General features: G+C 37.3%; 1 protein-coding gene across 1 annotated transcript in view; it reads right to left on the bottom strand.

Moving 5' to 3' along the window:
- jing (AE binding protein 2 jing) overlaps window positions 1-20,538 on the bottom strand; it is a 133,322-nt gene extending 112,784 nt beyond the window's left edge. Inside the window, exon 1 of the mRNA XM_028317885.1 lies at window positions 19,988-20,538. Coding sequence (XP_028173686.1) covers window positions 19,988-20,313 — 326 coding nt within the window. The 5' untranslated portion in view covers window positions 20,314-20,538. The remainder of the gene's footprint in view (window positions 1-19,987) is intronic.
- Between the last annotated feature and the right edge of the window lie 311 nt (window positions 20,539-20,849).

Genomic DNA, 20,849 nt, shown 5'->3' with positions numbered 1-20,849 from the left:
ATTAGTTAAACTATACATGAAAATTCATTAACTTTTAATAAGCAATAGCTTTTATTTTGAAGTTGGTAGAGTAAAAGTTTAAAAGTTAAGAGACATGGAAAAAGGTTGAGTTTATGCCACAAGTGCGAGTAATTGAGCGAATATAGCAGGAACGAATCGCATTATAGTAAGCGAGGCTTGATTCAGCAGTTGCTGCTTCAGAAGTAAATCGAGCGTTACCCAGGGAGGCTGAGAGCACCCGCGGGCGAATCTTGTGATGCGGCGAGACGTCTCGAGTGTCGATGCTACCTGTGTTGCCCTCTATAATTAACGTTCCACGTTAGGGTTTCCTAGACGCGGTTGGAACTAGGGCATGAATATCGGAATCTCGGAATCTCGTAATATCGGAATCTCGGACAGCAAGATCCGATATTTCAATTCCGATATTGAGCGATCCAATATCGTAATATCGGAATCAGATAAAAGTTTTAATTGAGATTTTAAACAAAGCGTTTAAACTCGCCACAAAGCCCAAAGTACCATAATTACCAATGATTTTCTCATTCTCTCACCATCACTTTTTGTCCCACTGCAAATATTTTAATATCTTTACTATTTATGGTTAATTTAACTTGTTCTAAATCAATTTTAATGAATGATGAATGATGCTGAAACGCCACTACACATTCTCACGGACTGCGGACCTCTGATACGCAAGCGGAGCTTACACCTGGGCAAACACATCCTAAGCCCACAAGATGTAAAACATATCGCCCCCCAAAAGATACTGCACTTCCTAATGGATGCAGGACTCGCAGGCGAACTGTAAGGAAAATAGCGGCGATCACAATAGATCGATAACGGTCGCAGTGATACTAGGACTTTATTGAATAGCCGCTCAACACAAATTAAAAAAAATCAATTTTAGCATTTGCCATAGGTACTTGGTCAACATAGAACGACATCTCAACTCCCTTTCAAACATTGATTTTACTGGACTATGGACCGTCAGTTCTGCGTACTATGTGCTCTGCCCATTGCCACTTCAGCTTGCTAATCCGTCGGGCTATATCAGCGACTTTAGTTAGTTTACGGAGCTCCTCATTTCTGATTAGATCTCGTAAAGAAACACCAAGCTAATCCCTCTCCATAGCACGCTGTGCCCTATATTCAAGGGTCATTCTACGATAGGGTAGGTGAAATGAAAAAAAAAGTAAAATCCACTTTTTTAATTATTTATAGTATCAAAAATATTTGTCTAACATAAAGAATCTTATAAAAAATAACGACAGAGATCAAACTTAATTATTCAATTTTAAAATGAACTTTTTTTAAATAATGAGATAGACAGAAGTGACCTTAAAATCGACAAATGTGACACTTTGTGTTGTAGGTCCTAAGAATTATAAAAATTAAAACAAAATCAAGCCGTAATATTATAGCCTTTAACGTTAAAAACTAGTTCTCAGTCTCAAATAATTCAAGGTAATCAAAAGTTTAGAATTAAAAAAATAAGAAAAAATGTCGTCAGAAAATAAATCATTTCTGTCGACGAATCAAAAAATAGCCTCATCACTAGACGATGACATTAAATGAATACGTTTTTGTTTTACGGAATTAGGAAGATCGTCAAATTCTTCAAACTGAGTCTCAGAAATGTTTTATATAAATAAATAAAATGTTGCATGCAATACTTCATGCATGGCAATATTAACAGAGCGATCACAACAAATACGTTTCGTTCTACCGATTTTGTAATAAAATTTATAAAAATTTAAAAATATAGCACAAAAAAATCACAAACTACTGTTTTTTATTTTGAAATCACTAATTTTTCATGTTATAAAAAGTAATTGCATTTGCAATTGCTCATTGCTAACAATCATGTTTTAATTGAATAATTTCCAAAGAACGAAACGCTTTTGATAGAATTGACCTAATATCGAGCCCTAAAGTCGTAATAATATGCATAACTGGCAGAAAAAAAGTTAAACAATCATGTTTCTGCCTGACAGCGCCATTTTAAAATTCCTTAATAATTTAGACGGAAGCATGGATAATTGTAGTGCCACGATGTCACAGACAGATACGTACATATCACACACACAATAAAACACCCTTCTGTTTAAGTCAGGAATTGAAAACAATATTAAAAGCATGAATATATCATTTCTGTCGACAAAACTATAGACAAGTGTGACATAGACAGAAATGACAATTTGAAGTAATTTGTAAATTTTGGTTTTAATTTTGCAGTTAGATTGTAAATAATTTAGGCACAGTATATAATTCCACATTTGAACAAGGGCATGTGATAAAAACATCTCTAATAAGTAACATACCTTAATTATAATGTCTTTTAGAAGTGACACTCCAACTTTGAGATGATGTAGAACCACTCTTAAAATATAATTTACTGGTGCAATACTCTCTTTGCAGAAAAAAATGTCTCTGTACAATAACAAGTGGGTTGAGGTGTTGTCACAAAATATAAGTTAATGTTCCCACCATTACATTTTCTTCATTTTTTAGTAGAAACTTCTACAGTCGACAGGTTTGTCAAAAATCTTATAACAGTTGTAGAATCGTCCGTTATTTCTTATTTTCAGATCAAAATTTATTGATATTGAATAGATATAGTCTTGAGTATGTCTGATTTATTAATCACGACTTGTTATCCCATTTTAATGAACGGATTTTTTTTTGCAGGTATGCAAACATGAGAAACCGTGTTCATAACAGTCGACAGAGCGTGATATGTCACATACTGTCGGCTGAAAAAATCTAATAAAATAAATGTATTTTATGTTTCTTCACATATTTTTTGAAGCTACTAAGTACACTTTTGCTTATAGAAGTTCTTAAATAAACGAAGACCACTTATTTTATGAGTAATTTCAGCTGAACAAAAAAACGGCCTCTTCTTAGAATGACCCTCAAAGGCCACGTTTTCGAGCCGTATATCATCGCTGGTAACACACACTAATTAAAGACTTTCGTCTTCGTATTCGACGATTTACCTCTTTCTCGAATTTGCATCTAACTACCTAGCTGATCGTTTGTCCGAGATAGACATACTTACTTGTCAACAATCTCGAGAATCGAGCTCATAACCGAAACAGGGTAAGGAGCAACATGGACATTCGACATAAGCTTCGTTTATTCCATATTCATCCGAAAGCATACCTGTTGGGAAACTTGATTAAGGTCTTCGAGCATTGTGATAAGGTCTTCCAACGGTTCTGCCTTAGTACGCAAAACAGACGGACGATGAGGCAGCAAGGTTCTGAAGTGGAGGCCACGTACCGGAAAGCGCAACGTAGGACTCATAACCACAAGGTGGACCGACGATCTCATAAAGGTAGCAGGAAGGCGCTGGATGCAGGCCGCCACCAACCGGCCATTGTGAAAATCAGCATCGGAGCCTGTGTTCAGCAGTGGACGTCCTATGGCTGACATGATGATGATGATAGCTCGTGGTTTTGTGAGTTACACATTGATAATCAAAAAGGAACAAATTGCAAGCATATTCGAGTTTTTTACCACTCTCTACAATTATTGTAACACGTGATTTGAATGACTCCAAAATTCGTTCCGCCAACATAAAACAGGGTAATAATATAATGAAGGAGTAAAAGTTTGATTGATACCTGTGATTTTACCAAAAACTCTTTAATTATTTGCTAGTCCATATAGGCTTATTATCAGCCACCATTCATTATCAGGTGATCCGTCTGCTCGTTTGCCTCTTGTCACATAAAAAACCAAATGCATTGGATACCCATAACGTAAAAATGGTTTTAAAATACTTCAATTTTATGAAGTTTTATTGTAAACAATCCAGAATTCTTACGAATATTTAACCAAATATTAATTTTATAGCACATGAACACAATTCCGATATTAATATCGGAATTCCGATATTGAGATATAATATCGAAATCCAATATCGGAATTGAAAACCTTCCGATATTACATGCCCTAGTTGGAACGTTTACTCTTGTTAGTCTAATTAAAGAGGCAGCCCGAAGAACCCTCCGCGCGTGCCATCCAATGCTACGTTCTGTCAACACATTATCCTATCTCGATCGCTATTAAGGATTCGGATCGTTGAATCAATTTATCTTGATTCTACAATGATGTATTAGGAAGGCCATGAATAAGTCAATAGGGTTTTTAGATATACCTGACGCCCTGGACAAATAGGAATGTCGTAATATCATATCTGGAACTGCTATAAAAATTCCGTGTGTTGGGAGTCAGTGAAATAACTGTTGCCCAAGTACGTGGACATGTCCGAGGCGGTGACGGTAAAAAGTTCAAGCTTGCGCCGTGAATGCCATCTGCAGAGCTCGTCAGGACATGGGGGAGCGATAAAAACGATCGCATCGCGCATGCGAATATCGTGTTACGGCGCAGTCATACCAATGGCGACGAGGATCCACTTACAGCGAGTGCTTATACGGTCGCGCTAGATATGTGCGCCGATACCGTGCTAAACGTGATAACAAAGCCTCGACAGGCGGTAAACGCTGACGCAAACTCCGTATCTAGTCTACGACTGTTTACACGAGAACACGCGAATCGTGCCAATGACACGGACGCCGAAAATCGTTACATAAGGTCCCGCAAGGTCAATGTCGCGGCGAACAAAGATCGCGAAAGTGGTCCAACGTTACGTAGCCGGCCGGCTCACACGGATAATTGCGATGTAATCGTCGTAATCCATCCGCGAGGCTGGTTTCCTTTTACGGAGCGCAGCTTGCGGGCGCATAGAAGAAACAGCTGACCGCCGCACGCGCCTCGATGCATATTAATGTCGCACCCGCGGCAAAAACACGAATAAAATCGAAATGTTACGATGAAATATCGAACCAGTTTTAGTGCAGATGCCTCAATTATGCAATTGTCGTATGCGAGCTACGTAAATCAAACTCGACTTGTAATGGATAATCGTTTTATTTCTTTCCCTTTGTGTTTTGCCACCCGCCGAGTCCGATGTTCTTACAATGTACGCGTCAGCAGACTGCACGAGTGTTTTACTCGGAGAGATATGCAAACTTGTTTCAGATTATTTGATGCAATAAATAATATGTAAGTAGAGCGGATCCTAAAAGTAGGTACTAATTATTTTATTTGATGTAATTGTGTGCGGAAAGAAATGTTTTAAATCGTTTTAATTACCAAGCGATGAAGTATTCAATGAACCATGCCTAACTAACTAACTACAACACATTTGTTACGAGAGAAAACTTTATGTAATAAAAACAAAACTTAATTACTGGAAGAGGGGTTCAATAATAGACATATTTCCACTCGGCGAGTTCGATTGGGAGGTTTGTGTACAATGAGTCGGAGGGCTCTCATTGTCCTGCTCATAAGTGGAGCCCTGACATTTCTCCCCCGCAGAGCCGCAGCTGCCGTTATCATTACCGATACAATAAAAACTAAACTCCGACAACTCGGCACGCAATTACATGTTTACACAAAACACGCTAAGATCTCCCACAGTTCTGCGTTGTACAAGTCAATTTGTATTCACTCGTATAATTTTGCATTATCACTTTACCATTTTCGCGAGCGAGCTGCGCGCATTCCCATTAAATGTCAACCTTTATGATTCTCTAATAGCTAATCGCTAGAGAGTGCAGCTGCTTAAGGCACGTACTGGATAATCATAGATTGCTAATGGATATTAACTCGATAACCGACGGCAGACTCGATGGGGGTTGGAAGCGATCCAACGAAGATACTTTATGGGCACGCATAACAATCAACGAATACGGCCGTTCTTGTACAGTCGATTACGTAAATTACAGCATTCATTGCTAGAATCACTTCCATTAAGTGTGTTACATTAGTTTTATGTCCGTTTGCAATCTGCATGATGTCTTCTATATTGNAAATCAGTATCTTTTATTAATATTCTTATTTGTGGGCCCTCAAAAATTTACTGCTTTAACCTTTTTTTATGCTCAAACCAGAATTTTTTTTTGTTTTTTCCTCACTTTTTCCACTCTGAACTTCATGTTATGGCTTCTTTGACCATTGAAACATTGCCTCAGTGTTCACAGCAGATTATACAAACAATTTCGGGTATCCACGGCTTGAAAACAACCAGAATTTCCGACTTAAAGTAAGAAAAATAAGCACTTTTTATTAAAATATTGTCTAAATTTTTGAAATTCTTAACTGTGTACACATCACAAATGTAACAAATTACATTTGGATCGTTGAGGCAACTTCTTGGCAATGCGGACATGATATTACAAACTGTGCAACCAAAGTACCGATTAAAGCTAAAATTTAAAACTGAGGTTAGATCAAAAACTACACGTAGGAAAAAAAAAGAAAAATATTTTTATTAATACTAATACACACCTAATAATAAACTATCAACAGAATCTCGACACCATTTTAATTTTGATTTTTTGTTGACCAGTGTTATGAGTCAATTCAAACCGCCGAATAAATTCATTAGAAGAAACATAACACCAGCGAGTCGTAAGCTAAGTTAGAATACGAAATGACAAACATAGCATCTTTAGATGAGATGAAAGGGTGTATTGATCGTACAAATTGAAATTCTTTCTATCTTAAGACTCGCTAATAAATCTATTAGTCATAAAAACACAACACCACTTACATTACAACCCTTATGATTTATTCGCGAATAACGACTTTAATTATGACCGGTATTCGATTAACAAAATAAATCGATGGCCAAGCGAGTATTTTTCAGCGATTAATCGATGTGACAAGAATAGCACGGCGCGTGTGCATCTGGTGGGGCAGTTCATTAGTTGTTTATAGTATCATAGGCGCGCAATTTTCTGGATAAAATATGTTAAGCGGCAGGTGTCGGGAGGTCGATGACGTTAGACCTTTCTATTCTCTGTCGCGTGCCCTGACTGCACATGCTGCTGTTATTAATGCACTCCTGCGCAAGCTCACAACCTGTCAGCACCCGGTTTTTATGGGCATTAAACGGACACTTTGTTTAAAATTCACATCTTTAAATAACAACTTTCATATCTAAGTTTCCTGGATGGATTACTGATTAGGTTTTGACTGTGGCTTGAATAAGCGGTTTCTTCACTTAGCCAGTCCAGATTTTTTATTATTCAGTGATAAAAGAAAAATTACTCTTTAATTGATGTGAGGGAACTTTTTTACACCTTTTTGGGATCAATCAAGTAAAATTTCACCATACAATAATTAAAACAATGAAAAAACATCATCTAAGAACTTACACAAAAACGATAATTAATAACGTGTTACCAAGTCACGCGCGCACGCGCCAATAGTCAGGACTTTTTTAAAAGGAAATAATAAAATAATTTTGATCTTTTTTCACATGTATAACACTACATCTCGCTGCCCTGGTTTCGAAGAAATTAGAATGTCGAAAAAAGTGGAAACAACGGTGTATTGCGGTAGTTGTGAACATAATGGCCTTAGCCTCTTCAAGGAATGAGTGATAAACAGGTGTATGTCACTGAACTTTTACATATTTTGCAAGTTGACTTTAACAATAATTATGTCACCCCTGTAGTAAATACGTGTAATGTGTTTTTATAGAAGAGAGGAATTTTGCCAATACAAGCTTATCTTCACTGAAAAGGTATCAAAAATGTAATTTATTAAATTGGCGAAATAAATTATCTGAATTTAAAGTAAAATAATTAATTTAATGGCGTACTAATAGTATGTAATACGGGAATTCGATACGCATTAGATATCATAATTAATTCATAAGATTTATTTGTGCAGCAAAGCAATTTGATGTAATTTATGGGACTATTTAAGGTAATTAGTAATTTGATCAGAAAATCAAAACGATGATGAATTACAACGGTTTAATAAGTGTTGAAAATGTTTAATAGCAGTTCCCCGGTTTGCTATACGAGTAATATAGTAGCTATATTATAGCATTCTGCGGAGTAAATGACGCATTACGCTACGCCTTCTTTCGCCAAACATCAAGCGATCGATGTGTTTTAAACCAAAGAAAATAGCAATTACTTGCTACTTGGGTGGATCAATCAATATTAACTAATATTGGAAAGGAATAGCAATGAAATATGGGTTTTTAAGCTGTATGTAGATCCTGGCTACACAGGATAATAGTACCGTAATAAAATATGGTCTTGAAAAAATCGACATCCTCAACTACTTGAGAAATAAATAACCTAGTCCTACGACTAGGTTTTGATACATTTGGGATTATTGCTAACCTTAATAACTTACAATGAAGTAATTCTTTGCTGACAGCTCAGTTGTTTAAAGCAATATTTTGTTTTCGTACCTACTAGTATATTTTTGGCACGTGTAAAATATGTAAATATGGGTATTACGTTATTTTTATTCAACTTCCCGCCTGAAACTGTCGTGAAAATGCCGTGTTAGTTAAAACTAAAATACAAGACACAATATACTTTTGTGTCAACATAAATCTGCATTCAGCCGAGACTTAGTAATTATAGAATTTTCGCTATAAACGGTTGAGGGTTGTGTTGAGCACTATTACAATTTTTTTAATGTAAAAGCTTTAAAATTTCACATCGACTTGAACCGAGGAGGGTGCCATCGACAGAACAGGTCCTGTGACTTTCTTCGCTTCGGGACAATGCTGCCTAAACCGGGCCTTCACACCTGCCTTGCTAGCGAAGGGGACGAATTCCTGGCTAAGGGTGCGCTTGTTAAGCTCCTTCGGGTGTCTCCGAGCGAGGAATGTAATTATAACAGAAAAACCCAGCAGGTTCCATCGAGGGCAACGCCAGACAAATAAGGAACGGTCTTCCGAATTCCATTGAAATATCAAGTAACCAGACGTTTAGACGGAGCACGAATGTTCATACCTGAATAAACATAAATAATAAATACCGCGGGGACGGCGCGTAATTATAAACTGGGCGAGCCGAGGTGTCGAGATACCACGAGTCCACGATACTATCGAAACGTTTCGTTTAGCTTTAACGTTAACGTCGGGTATTTAAACGGAGAATTTAATAAAATGGTCAACCGGCCGCGTTGTCACACTGTCGATTTATCATGACGTCGATGGGAGTGTCGATACGGGATTCGAATGCATCGGCATTTTTATATGTTCATCTGTTTAATTTAAGAAATATTCATCGCCTTTTAGAGAATTTTTAAATGCTTTGAAAAATGGTGATAAACCAATTCGGTGTGTTGCAAAAAGATCGTTCATTCGTTATGTTCCTCTTTATTTCGATTAATCTTGGACAAGTCTTCTTGCATTTTGAATTGTTCATTTTAACGAGGCAAGACCTATACCGGTAGACATAAAAAAATATCCATATTCGCTAGGGGTCACGTTGAATATGATAACAAGCAAAATACAACATGCTGTCTGTTTAACAAAGCGAAATGTCATTGCAGACAGAGGCACGAAGCCATTGGACAGGCTTAACATGATACAGGCGGATTACCATCCCATTTAGGCGGTGCCTCCCGAATTCAGGCGCCCATGAAATATTGATGCCTGCTCCTGTAAAGGCACGTGCCACTTAAACATCGTGTCTCAGTTTGAGACAATCGTTGGTCAAATTACCCAGTGAAACTATGATATCGTCAAGTTGAGGATTTAACAAAACGAATCTGACAATACGCTTTTGGGTGCTCTAAGACTCTACGTGGATAAGAAATCATAAAATAAATTCTGACAAACATACGATAGAAAGCTTTTGCGGTTTGCCTGCCTTTGTTACAGACACGTAAACTGGCGCCATAGCTGTGTGTGTGAGTGTAATCAAAATACCTTCGTGCATTAGACCTTAATGAAAGGGGGACGAAAGTTTGATAGCGCCGTAAAGTTTGGAAACTTGAGACTCCACCTTCAGTTCCAATACCGTTAGTGTAAAATGGTTGCATTTCGGAAACTACACGGAATGCCGAGTCAGCGCGACAAATGACAACGTGCGTGAAGAAGCAAAATTAAACAATACATATACCGGATAAAAGGGGCCAAAAAACCGTAGCAAGACCATTAGGAACCCGAAACCGAAACGTACTCCCCTCAGCCGAGGACCTTTTGCTGTTTTTGTGCGCCATGTTGAATATTAACTCTGGCGACATATTTGAGATCGTTCCAACTTCAGTTTCTGTCACATCATTAGTTTGAATAATCACCTATTGTCCTGTCGCAGTTTCGAAATCATCATTTTACATCGAAACATGAAATTATTGGTAAATTTAAATATTTACACATTTCAAGGACTTGTTGACGTTAAAAAAAAAATACAAAGCGATGGCGATCAAACTCACAAAGCGCCATGCCATCGTCCAGCCGTGCAATTCATTTGATCCGTTGACAAACAATCAGCTGAAATAAAACACATTGGCCCTGTGACATGGATTGAATACAGGCCCCTCACAGTCCTCACACGCCCTCTCCTAGGCGCTTGCATCGGAAGCAACAGAAATGCAGTATTATGCAGCAATCTGCCAACGGAGGGGTGCCCCTCCTCGTATCGTATTCCTGGATTAATTGCAGTTTACCCTCGGCCCGGGGCAGATATTCCCGAATTATATCACGCGAAATTAGCAACCGTTGTAATGCCGAATTAATAATAACTTGCAACGGAAAGGAAGGTACAATCTTGCGGTTGAATTAAGGGCACCGAATAACGATAACGACTATGTAATATGAGAAGATTCAAGATTTCCGTTATACAAAAAGCCGAAGAAATATGTATCCACGTTGTAATTAAGCGCTAATTTTAACATCGCAATGAAGACAGAGAACTAATGGCATAAATTAACAGGCTTGATCTTTCGCATTTATTAGCAACGTCGTAATCTTAATAAAGATTTTATTTTCCAATTCTAAAATTATTTTTTTGTGATCTATGAAATAAACGTTCATGTAATTAAGAATGGCCGTAAATTAAAAACACTGCTTTCAAACTACATTTTAATTAAGATGTAAATGCTTGTAGAGATGCTTAATCTTACTCGTTTTCATAATTAATTAATGCCTATAAGAATAGGATTCTCTTTTGAGTTTTGAAAGCAATTAATAAAGTGGACAGCTGAATCGCCCACTAAATTCCAATCGGCAGTCCCGGTACAAGGAATGCAATTGGACAATGCGACGACGACTCGACGTCTATCTTGATAGATGGCGTCCAATAAATAGTTGACTTAGCTGTCTGCCGAGGACCTTTCGAATGCCTCCCCGCTTGTTCAGACGTGTATTTTTGAAGCGAGATAACAGCACCAATGAGCAGATCATCGACGTATACCTGATACCAATGAGAATGCATTCAAATAGGAATTCTCCGCGTACGTCTAGGTCGGAAAGGCGAGCCATTGTCTAACAGCTATTTCCCGACGGGATGTAACAATGGAATTCGGAAGACATTATTCTCTATCTGTCTGCGATGTGATATCTACAGTTGCATTGTAAACATTTAGCAGAATTACGACTTGGTTATTAGTCTGAACGTGGTGTTGCAATTTGCGATGCAAAACTTTCAAGCAAAACTTATTTATACAATTAGTGTTTTTTGCCGTTTACAATGACCTTTATGGAACCTTGCAGTTTGCTGCATCAAAATCTTGGTGATGTCATGAATTCGTGCTATCGCCTCCGGCAACTTAATGCTCGATTTATGGTTTATAATTTAGATAATAGTTAAGGGATTCTAAAACGTCCATCCAAAATCATCTTACTAATTACAGACATTTGTTCCGTGTGGTAGAAGCTACATGTTTTTAATCAGACCTAACGAAGTATAATAGAATTATGGCACGGAAGAAAACTTTTAAGAGTTAATAAATTCGACTATCGGATCACTCAGCCACCCACTAACTGGTGTTCTTCATTAAAGATAAAAGTGAACCAGATAAGGAATCGTGTTATTTGTGAGTGAGTAAACATGCGAAAGGTTAAAAAACAGTTTTCACGTGGCGGTCGTAATGACACGATACAAGTGATGCAAGATAATATCGCACCGTGGTGGACACATGCTGACTAGTAAGTTGTGGAAGCTAGAGATTTATTTCATAAATAAAAATAAATAATTAAGGTTGTAAAATGGTCTCACATTCCTATATTTTGAATGTCTGATAGTAATAAACACTATAGAATGTCAAAGGTGAAACTGCGACAGGCAAGGCAGGTGCTCATACTGTGGACGCAGCTGCGACTGCGAATCGACAACAAAGTAGCATTCGATATATTTCGCGAATAAAATTGTTCATAAATGGTGTCCGAGACCGCAATTAAAACACATCGATACCAATCACGACTTTTTTACACGAAACGGACACAAAAACTCCAAGATTTGATTTGATCAATAAGGGATATGGTTTCCCAGAATGCGTGCAAATTGAGTTGAACCTTGAAAATTTAGGTACAATAATCGGAGCTTGTAAATAGTTAGAATCGAATTCTTTAACTATGTGGATCCAATGGATCTCACCGTTCACACGCAGGTGACGCAGGCCACTGTCTAGTACGACGATAGTCTACGAAACTTTCGAGTTCGAAGTTAAAACTTAAGAATAAAGGGAAAATATTGAAGTGAAACAACATTGTGGTACATTTTAGTTCGGAGCGCTCAGCCGTCGCTGTTGGTTACTTAGCCTGTTTCGACGAAGCACCGATAATTGCATTAGCGTGGAACCAGTTCCTCTCTGCCTCGCACGCCCTTTGACTGCGCTGATTCTTCTTGACAGCAACACGAGAGCATCTTTGTGTGGGCGATAGGAACCAATAATCAACGGCCATTAGCTATTATTTTTGATTTTGGAAGCGCATTTTCAAATGTCAGACTCAGGTTGTCTTGTCCTGAGACACTTTGGGAATAGCAAATTAAAACAACTGCTACTTTAGTTATTTTAGACTAAAACGTGCGAAAGTATAATTTTAAAAATGAAGTCATCAAATCAAACTTCAGTTTGTTCCAAGTACGTAAAGATAATGTTTATCTGCGTTTAGTCATCGATGAACGTCGATAGTCGATAAATGAAGTATTTGATTAAGATTTATTATACTGGTTAAAGGACTTTTTTTACATCAAGAATGGTAATTTAACAGCTGATATTTTCAATTGAATCGCTAACGAGGGCAATATAGGTAGAGTTTGTGTAGGTATAGTGTTTGTAGGTATTACCCAAGGTTGTTCACATTCCACGTTCACCGAGGCTAGACTTGCGTGACCCGACTGCTTGGAACAAGCACAATATAAAATCACCAGTGAAGTAAAGCTGTTTAGGTACCGTTACAAAAGGTATCGAGCCTGTTTAAAAGGCAGGTAAAAACAGTGCAGTGTTTTTGCTGACAGCCAGTTTAAAAGTAAAACCAATATTTATTTATAGAATAAAATAACATTACGAGATAGGATCTTGCAGAAAGTTCTTACATGTACAGATTTCATTAAAACCAATATCTGATGAAGCGCCATTACAAAAATAAAGTATTAATTCAACGTGACGGCTCTGTCGAACATCATTCACGTCACGGACATTGATCATTAATTGTGTTAAGTACTAAATGATAATCAATACAATGCCAGCAGATCGCTAAAAATCGACGAGTGCAAGAAAGACGAAACGAATTACGACAAATAAATGACGGGTCCATGCTTTATACCCTTCAAACTGGTTTAGTGGCGTTGTCTCCGGTGTATGAGTGCGCACGCGTCAAGGCTCGACAGTAAAATATAAATAAACAATAATGAAAGTTGAACGACCAAGCTGGTGACTCAGATTTACCTGACCTGACCGCTGCGGATCTTCACAAAGCTTGGCTCTCGCGTCACTTCGATCGGTGGATCTAGATGTGATTTTGGAATGTGGTGTAATCTTCATCAATCAAATTTCCGAAAGCTAAGCTAGAGAAAGGAAGTTGAAAGAACACTGATGATTCGGTGACTGACCAGATCCACAATTGCACATGATAAAATTTCTCAAAAGATCAAGAATTTAAGACATATTTTACATAGGTATTTTGGTAAAACAATAAAATTCGTTACGAACTAATAACTGAGTGAGAGATTTAGCACATTTTTATCACGATCACGACCACTACGGATGATATGAATTACAGATTTATTGTAGACCATATCGTAGCTTCTCGAAAAGATAGTGGTGGCTGATGAGTGGCAGCATTGAATTGGATTAAAATATTGAAAGGAAAGTTTTAAATGAACTTGAATGAAAGTTTTAATTTCATTTGAATGAACATAATCACTAACAATTTGTAAGCCTACAAGTAAGTCTCTTGGATATGTTGCAAGTAAACTGAAAACGTTTAGAGCCTGGAATTTCCGCAGTGCTGAGACAAAAACTGCGATTCTTATGGCAAGTTCCAAAACCAAATCTGAACGAATGAATTTCCCGTGGTAGGTAGTCGGGCATGCACGGCCGAGGGCCAATGCGCCCGCGCACGCTTCTAATGACAGGGGCGCGCGGGGGGAGCGGCGACCGGTCGCGACCGCCCTGAGGTACGTAGCCGGGAGGGAGCCGTGTGTACTCAGCTGATGGGGATTAAAATTTTCAGTGTTGAATAAAATTTACTTAATGAGAATTTTATCGTGGCGATAAGCTGTGATACGTTTCAATTGCGTCAGCGAGCGTGCGGGCGAAATCAGATATTAATTTTATTTAATCTTTATCGATCGATTGTCTTCTGTTAAGTTCAACACTAGGCACTAGCATTCGTGTTTATTGACAAGATCACAAGATGAAAATTAAATGAAAATTAATTAGGTAATTTTAATATTACATTTAATTCTACCATGCGTCTGCGCCTGATCACTGTGTGTTTTGCACAAACAATCAAAACAGCAAAAATTGAATCCACAAAACGATTCCGATATGAAGACGAAACTCATATCAACCCTAAAATGCTGATAAGTTATTGCTATCAAGTCGAATTTAATTCACAGACAAGATCTACAAAATCGAAGCCTACGCAGCTACGTATCGTCTGTCTCGTTCTAAAAAGTGATTTAACCGAGTGCATGCCTCGCGCACACTTACCACAGCGCAGCCGGGAACCCGTTCGGTGTCCCCCGGCGCGGCCGGTTAGAACTCCTAACTTTTTATTTTAGAGCTCACCCTTTGTGGCTTAGGTTCGCGTGAACGCCCTACTGCCTGCCCCGAGTTCTTTCTTTTGTACCTCGTCAATTGTTCAACTTTCGCGCCAGACATTTTGCAGTTCTGAAAACGTTAACTATTTTTCTGACGGGATCCATAAATTGGACACCTTGTATGATTTTTGACGTGCGTTTGTTACTTTTGTTTGGAGTTATTTCGTTCGTGGATTTCGCGATGTATCTGGGTATTTAAGCACTTTGATATATAGGGAACTCGCTTGATATTTCAGCAACCGACTTTAAAATGATTTAATTTAATCATTATGAATTTACGAATGATGGGTGTTTAAAACTTGTCTAACTACAAGACAAAAGGTCTCAAGTTTGATCCTCGCAATGTAAACATCTGTTTCTTCTGGAAGTTTTCAATGATAAACATTTCAAAAAAATGTTTCAGTAGATACGATATAATACACCGTCTTGTTTACAGGTATTGTGGCTTTGCTCTGTCTGGGACAAGATGTCCAAGGCGATTTATTTATGTAGACCTATTGAATTTAAATTGGGTGCGGATTTACTCACTTTTACCTACATCATTTTTTAAACTATATTGACCTATTTTCCTGCAGTTCGGCTTTCGTAGTAACTAGCTGCTGTAACGTGACAGATAAGGGTGCCGACCAGCACTCGAGTCAAGTGTTCTGTTATCAATTATTTTGAACCCTACGCAGGCCCTTCTTATCGCCGCTTATCAGGAAACAAAAGTGGTTAAAACACTGTTGCTGTCACCTAACTGCGTTTATGTTGGCACGTTTTTCATTTTCGCATTTTTGTTTCATGGCGGACAAATGACGAAATAACAAACACAATTTCTATCTTAAAGGCTGAGTTGCACCATCTTACTTTGACTCTAACAAACGTCAAAAATCTGGCAGACTCTATAGAGTCTACATTTTGTATACAAAAAACGCCGGTTAATTTAGTTACTGCCAAAGTAAGATGGTGCAACTCAACGTAAGTGTTCGGGTAAAAGTTTTGTAAATACTTAATTTAATTTCCCGATTAGTACCTATATTAAAATTAACACTACTAATGTGAAAGAAGCTCTGTATAACATTTTCAGGCCTAGACTGCTGAACCAATTTTAATTAATTTTAGTATTCCATTAGACCAATGTTTAGAAGGCAATTTTATATAATATCATTGTTAGAAGGTCATAATGTTAACTTTTAAATAATGAAAGTTTCTTGAGTAGGGATCCATCCATCAAAATCCATCGTAGGCATAAGGTACTAAATTAACAATTAAATAAATGAAATACTTTGTGTAGTTATTGATAAATTAAATTTTCAATATAATATGCGTAAGCATTAACAGGAAAACTAAAATAAGATTTACGGGTTTTTCACATAACGATATTTTAAATAAGTAGGTAAGTACCTAACTACCTACATATCCATTTATCACTCTGGCGAATTTATAAGCATTATCGAACACGAAATTGTTTTAGTCACGTGTTAGATATTATCACTATGCGGTTTAGTTATTACGCAAATAGCGAACAGATAAATCTGTGATTTAATTTATACCGAGAAAAATGATTAAACTTCAGATGATAGCAACGGCACCTCAAGCTAATCACTGTAGGACCTTAAGTGGTTGTTGTAATAAGGGCGATTTCACAACAAAACAGTTTGCCGAAAAAGTTACTGCTTTGTTTTTTTTTTAATTTTATTTGTGACAATCTCATTTATGAATGACGTCTCCATAATTAGGAGGCATAAGTAGGTATAATTCTATCGAAGCATTCATATGATCAGATTGTTCATTATAACTTAGGTACTCAGAATATTAAAATTATAAAGATTACGAAATTATCAATTTATTACGCATTGGACAGTCAACAAACAACAACTTTTCGATGAAATTCATTTAAAAAAATTTTAAGTAAGTAGGTATGTATGTAGTACATAATAAGCAAGTGATAAAACAGTTATTTATTGACATTGCACCTGATTGACCTGTTGATTATTCTTGCATATACCTACATAATATAACGAGCATTTTGTTTACATAACTCAAAAGTTCAGTGGCCTCAGATACGTATTTAACAAACTATTCAATAAATGACATTGGTAAGTTATTTTACCGCAGTGTTGTCACACTACTTATTAGTTTAGTACAATCTTTTTTTATACGTTGCGCGTTTTTCATCATAAACGTTTGAATAGATTTATTTTTCTATGGATAGACATATATCCATCCATTTTTATCGGACGGGAACTTATTATTACTTATTAAAATCATTTGAAGCTTTTAGTAACTTGTAGAAAGTTTTTGAAATTATTTTAGACGCGTTTTTTAAGGGACAGACTTGTGGAAAGACCGAAAACCATGCAGGCGAAGCCGTGAGCAGAAGCTAGATGAAAAAAAAAACATTTGATTGTCCACTACACACCCTAAAATGGACCTAACATACAAGTAATTCTGTTAACATAGTTTATCAATAATGGATGACCCAGTTAAAGTCACTTAACTGATACTCTCTATCTATCTAGATTTCGTGTGTGCCAATGAAAGTTTGTTTCAATAATATGTAGGTATCAGCCAAAACAGGCAGTACTTTATTTAGGTAGGTAAAATAAATTACAAATGTATTGGTAATATTCGAAAAAGTTTTCTTTTACATTACATAGTATAGCTTCTAAAACACAGTAAAATTGGCCTATGCACGCGCAGTGATCGCCATCGCCGACGCGATCTGCACTCGTTGGTTGGTTTGGCTGAAGCTTAAAAAGCGATTTCTATTTTTTTACTTTTTTTATACAGTTTTTTCTTTTTAATAAGATTATGATCAATTTGTACTTAACGCACAAATTGTATTTAATTTAGTGCTTTTTATGACAAGATCACCTAGAATAATATGTTTATTTAACTAGTGCTATAATAATCTTTCAAAGTACCCAAGTATGTTACTTGTGTCACAGAATGGCAGATTGACTAATTAATTGAAAAGTCAGTGCTCTGTTGATAATGATAATTTATGCAATAATAATACAAGATACATTGCAATGATTAGACCAATTAATGGCTTATGGTGGCCCTGGTACCTACTTTGGGATTGAATGCTTAAGTTATCAAATTGTAACTTTTCTACTATTTGTCTAAATTCTTTTTAAGTTGACAAGTTAAATAAGAAAAGTTGAAGTGATCTACTTTGAAATGCAAAAATCCTGAATAACGAATAAAACCTATTTAAAGTATTTTTTTTAGTGTGCTTAAATTTATGAAGATAAACCATGTTTTGTGCCCCAAAGGGGTACCTTTTTTAATTATTATTTTTGATATTTAAGTGCCAAAACAAAATACTGTCAAAACGGAATAAAATATTTTTGATTTGTTTTGAGTGAAATCTTTTGCCCTTTTGCTTCTTTGGAGACATGGAAGTTTAGTGGTAATGCTTACTTCGTCTCTATTCGTAACAATATTGAAGTATGTTTGCCAGAGCCTAAGTTTAGCTTGGTTTAACGTTAAGACATTGGCGTAATACCTACTTGGAAATATTTATCTAATACGTACATCATATGAATTAGTGTTATTAAATGGTTATGAGAATTCAGCTTCGTCAAATCCTTAAAACTGGCATACCAGTTGATAACCAGTATTATCTTTGTGTACACTTCATATCTTTAAAACAATGTGCGTTTGTTTCAATTTTTTATCTTAACATCAATGGAGGAATGACTTATGATAATGACCAACTTTAAAAATTATTTCAAGTTCAATGATTCCGCTGATAATGAAATTTTATTTAATTAAGTAACAATTGACTATTCAACCAGAATTTAAGTAATTTTGCTTAAAATTTACACATTTGCTCTTTGAACTTCTATTATTAGTCACGTTGAACAGCGTTAAAATTAAATTCTAGGTAAGTACAAGTGTCAAATTGTCTCCTATATGAATATTGTCAATGGGAATTTGTGTTCAACAAGGACATGATATTGACATCAGCCAAATCATACAGTAGAATATTAGTAGAATCGTACAGTAGAATATTAGTAGTAGTAATAGGCACATAGTATCCCTTTACACCATTATTATAAAAGGTAGCAATTTTATTCAAGAAGTCATAATTACCTATTAGATCAGTTTAATATTGGATGGACCAAGATTTTTTTTATACATATTGTAAAATAAAGTAAGTAAACCGACCTAAATAGAATAGAAACTGGATACAGTTGGTTTTGAATTTTGATAGGAGAATAATTAACTTTTTAAGTTTTTTTGTTTGAGATCATGTTAAGTTTTAAAAAAGGTATTATGTTACCACCAGTAAAATAAACGCAGAACTTTATTACCTCTATGGATTAATATTGTTTGAGTTGACTAATGTTAAACTGTAGTTAAATGTCTAGTGTGAGAAGTAGACAGATGATTTCATGTCTCTTGAAGGTGTTGTTTTGATTAGCATATTTAGCATTAAAAACAAAAGTGTACGCAAATAATCGACATTCATCTGCTAGTTAGCTATTTACAATGGACGAAACTGGCAGATTGTATAATAATGCGTGCGTAAATACTACTTATCACATATTGACGTAGGTAGGTGGCAAAGTCTAGCGGCTCTTCTCACAGAAGAAAAGAGCAACCTGTCTCCGATGTTCGCCTCATTCCAACGCAATTTGTTACTATTACGAGCACGACTCCGGCCGATTATTTAACAAGTCAAATGCTCAGCGACGCGCCGAGCGGCCCAGCGTCTATTCCGAGGGCGTTCAACCTTACCAGCACGACCTAGCAACACCACGGTTCTTCACAATGGCCATGACATCGAAAACAACAGCCTCCGGTTACTGGAGCATTGACTTTTCGGCCGCCGCCAAAACTTCGGCGACCGTTCATTTATTTACTAACAGAAAGTTATTACGACTCACCTGTCAGATGACTCGGAGCTGTCGTATCTGTCGAAGCATCTTTTCTTCCTGTCGTCGCGGTCCTCGATGTTTGCTTCGCGCGATTTTAGGGAATTCGTCGTCGTGACGACCGCCGCGGAATCATTCGCGGCCACGCCGCGCGTATCACTTTTCTCACACGATGCACTCGTTTCTAGTTCAGTGTATAACGATAACTTCACTTCATCGCCGTCAAATGTTTCCCCACTACACTTTTTTGTGTCACCATGTCCTGGGCCGGGCGCGGAAAAAGTTAAATCGTTCATTTGTTTCGGGCCGGTGCGGTCCTCGGGCGACCCATCCGCCATCTTTGAGCGCACGAGTGTTTTGTAGATAGTTTCTGTGCGGCGCCGCAGGCAGCATGGGCGCTGTAGTCGCGCGTCGCAGCCGCGGGGTGCGGGCGGGTGTGACGTCACGGCGGCTGCGCGGCCGCGGGGGCTGAGCGCGGTGACGTAAGGGCCCCGCCCCGTGCATGTGCAGAGGCGCTGTCATTGGCCGCGGGTTACGCAACGCGCAGGCCTATTCAAATAGCGCGGAAGAAGGGAGCGTAAGGGCCAATGCTATAGGGACGGGCCCGTCCTGCCCTAAACGTAACAAATAATGCAGGCGTAATGACCGTGCACAGCACGCACTCAGTCTCTCCCGCTCTTGTGCGGCCGAGGAACAAGTGTATAGAAATTAATGACACGTTTCACCCTTTAATTTTTCCAAGTTTGTCATCCTATTCTCAGCCACTTAATTGGGTTGACACTTAAGTTTTTTCTGGAGGAGCTAATAATAACACAAATTATTCAACTTATGAAGAATTAATTGAGTCTTGTTGTTAGTACCTACCTACCACCTT

The sequence above is a fragment of the Ostrinia furnacalis genome, unplaced genomic scaffold (assembly GCF_004193835.3).
Source record: "Ostrinia furnacalis isolate ACB-3 unplaced genomic scaffold, ASM419383v2 OfSCF0389, whole genome shotgun sequence".
In the NCBI taxonomy this organism is placed as follows: domain Eukaryota; kingdom Metazoa; phylum Arthropoda; class Insecta; order Lepidoptera; family Crambidae; genus Ostrinia; species Ostrinia furnacalis.
This window is presented reverse-complemented; position numbering and strand designations above follow the sequence as displayed.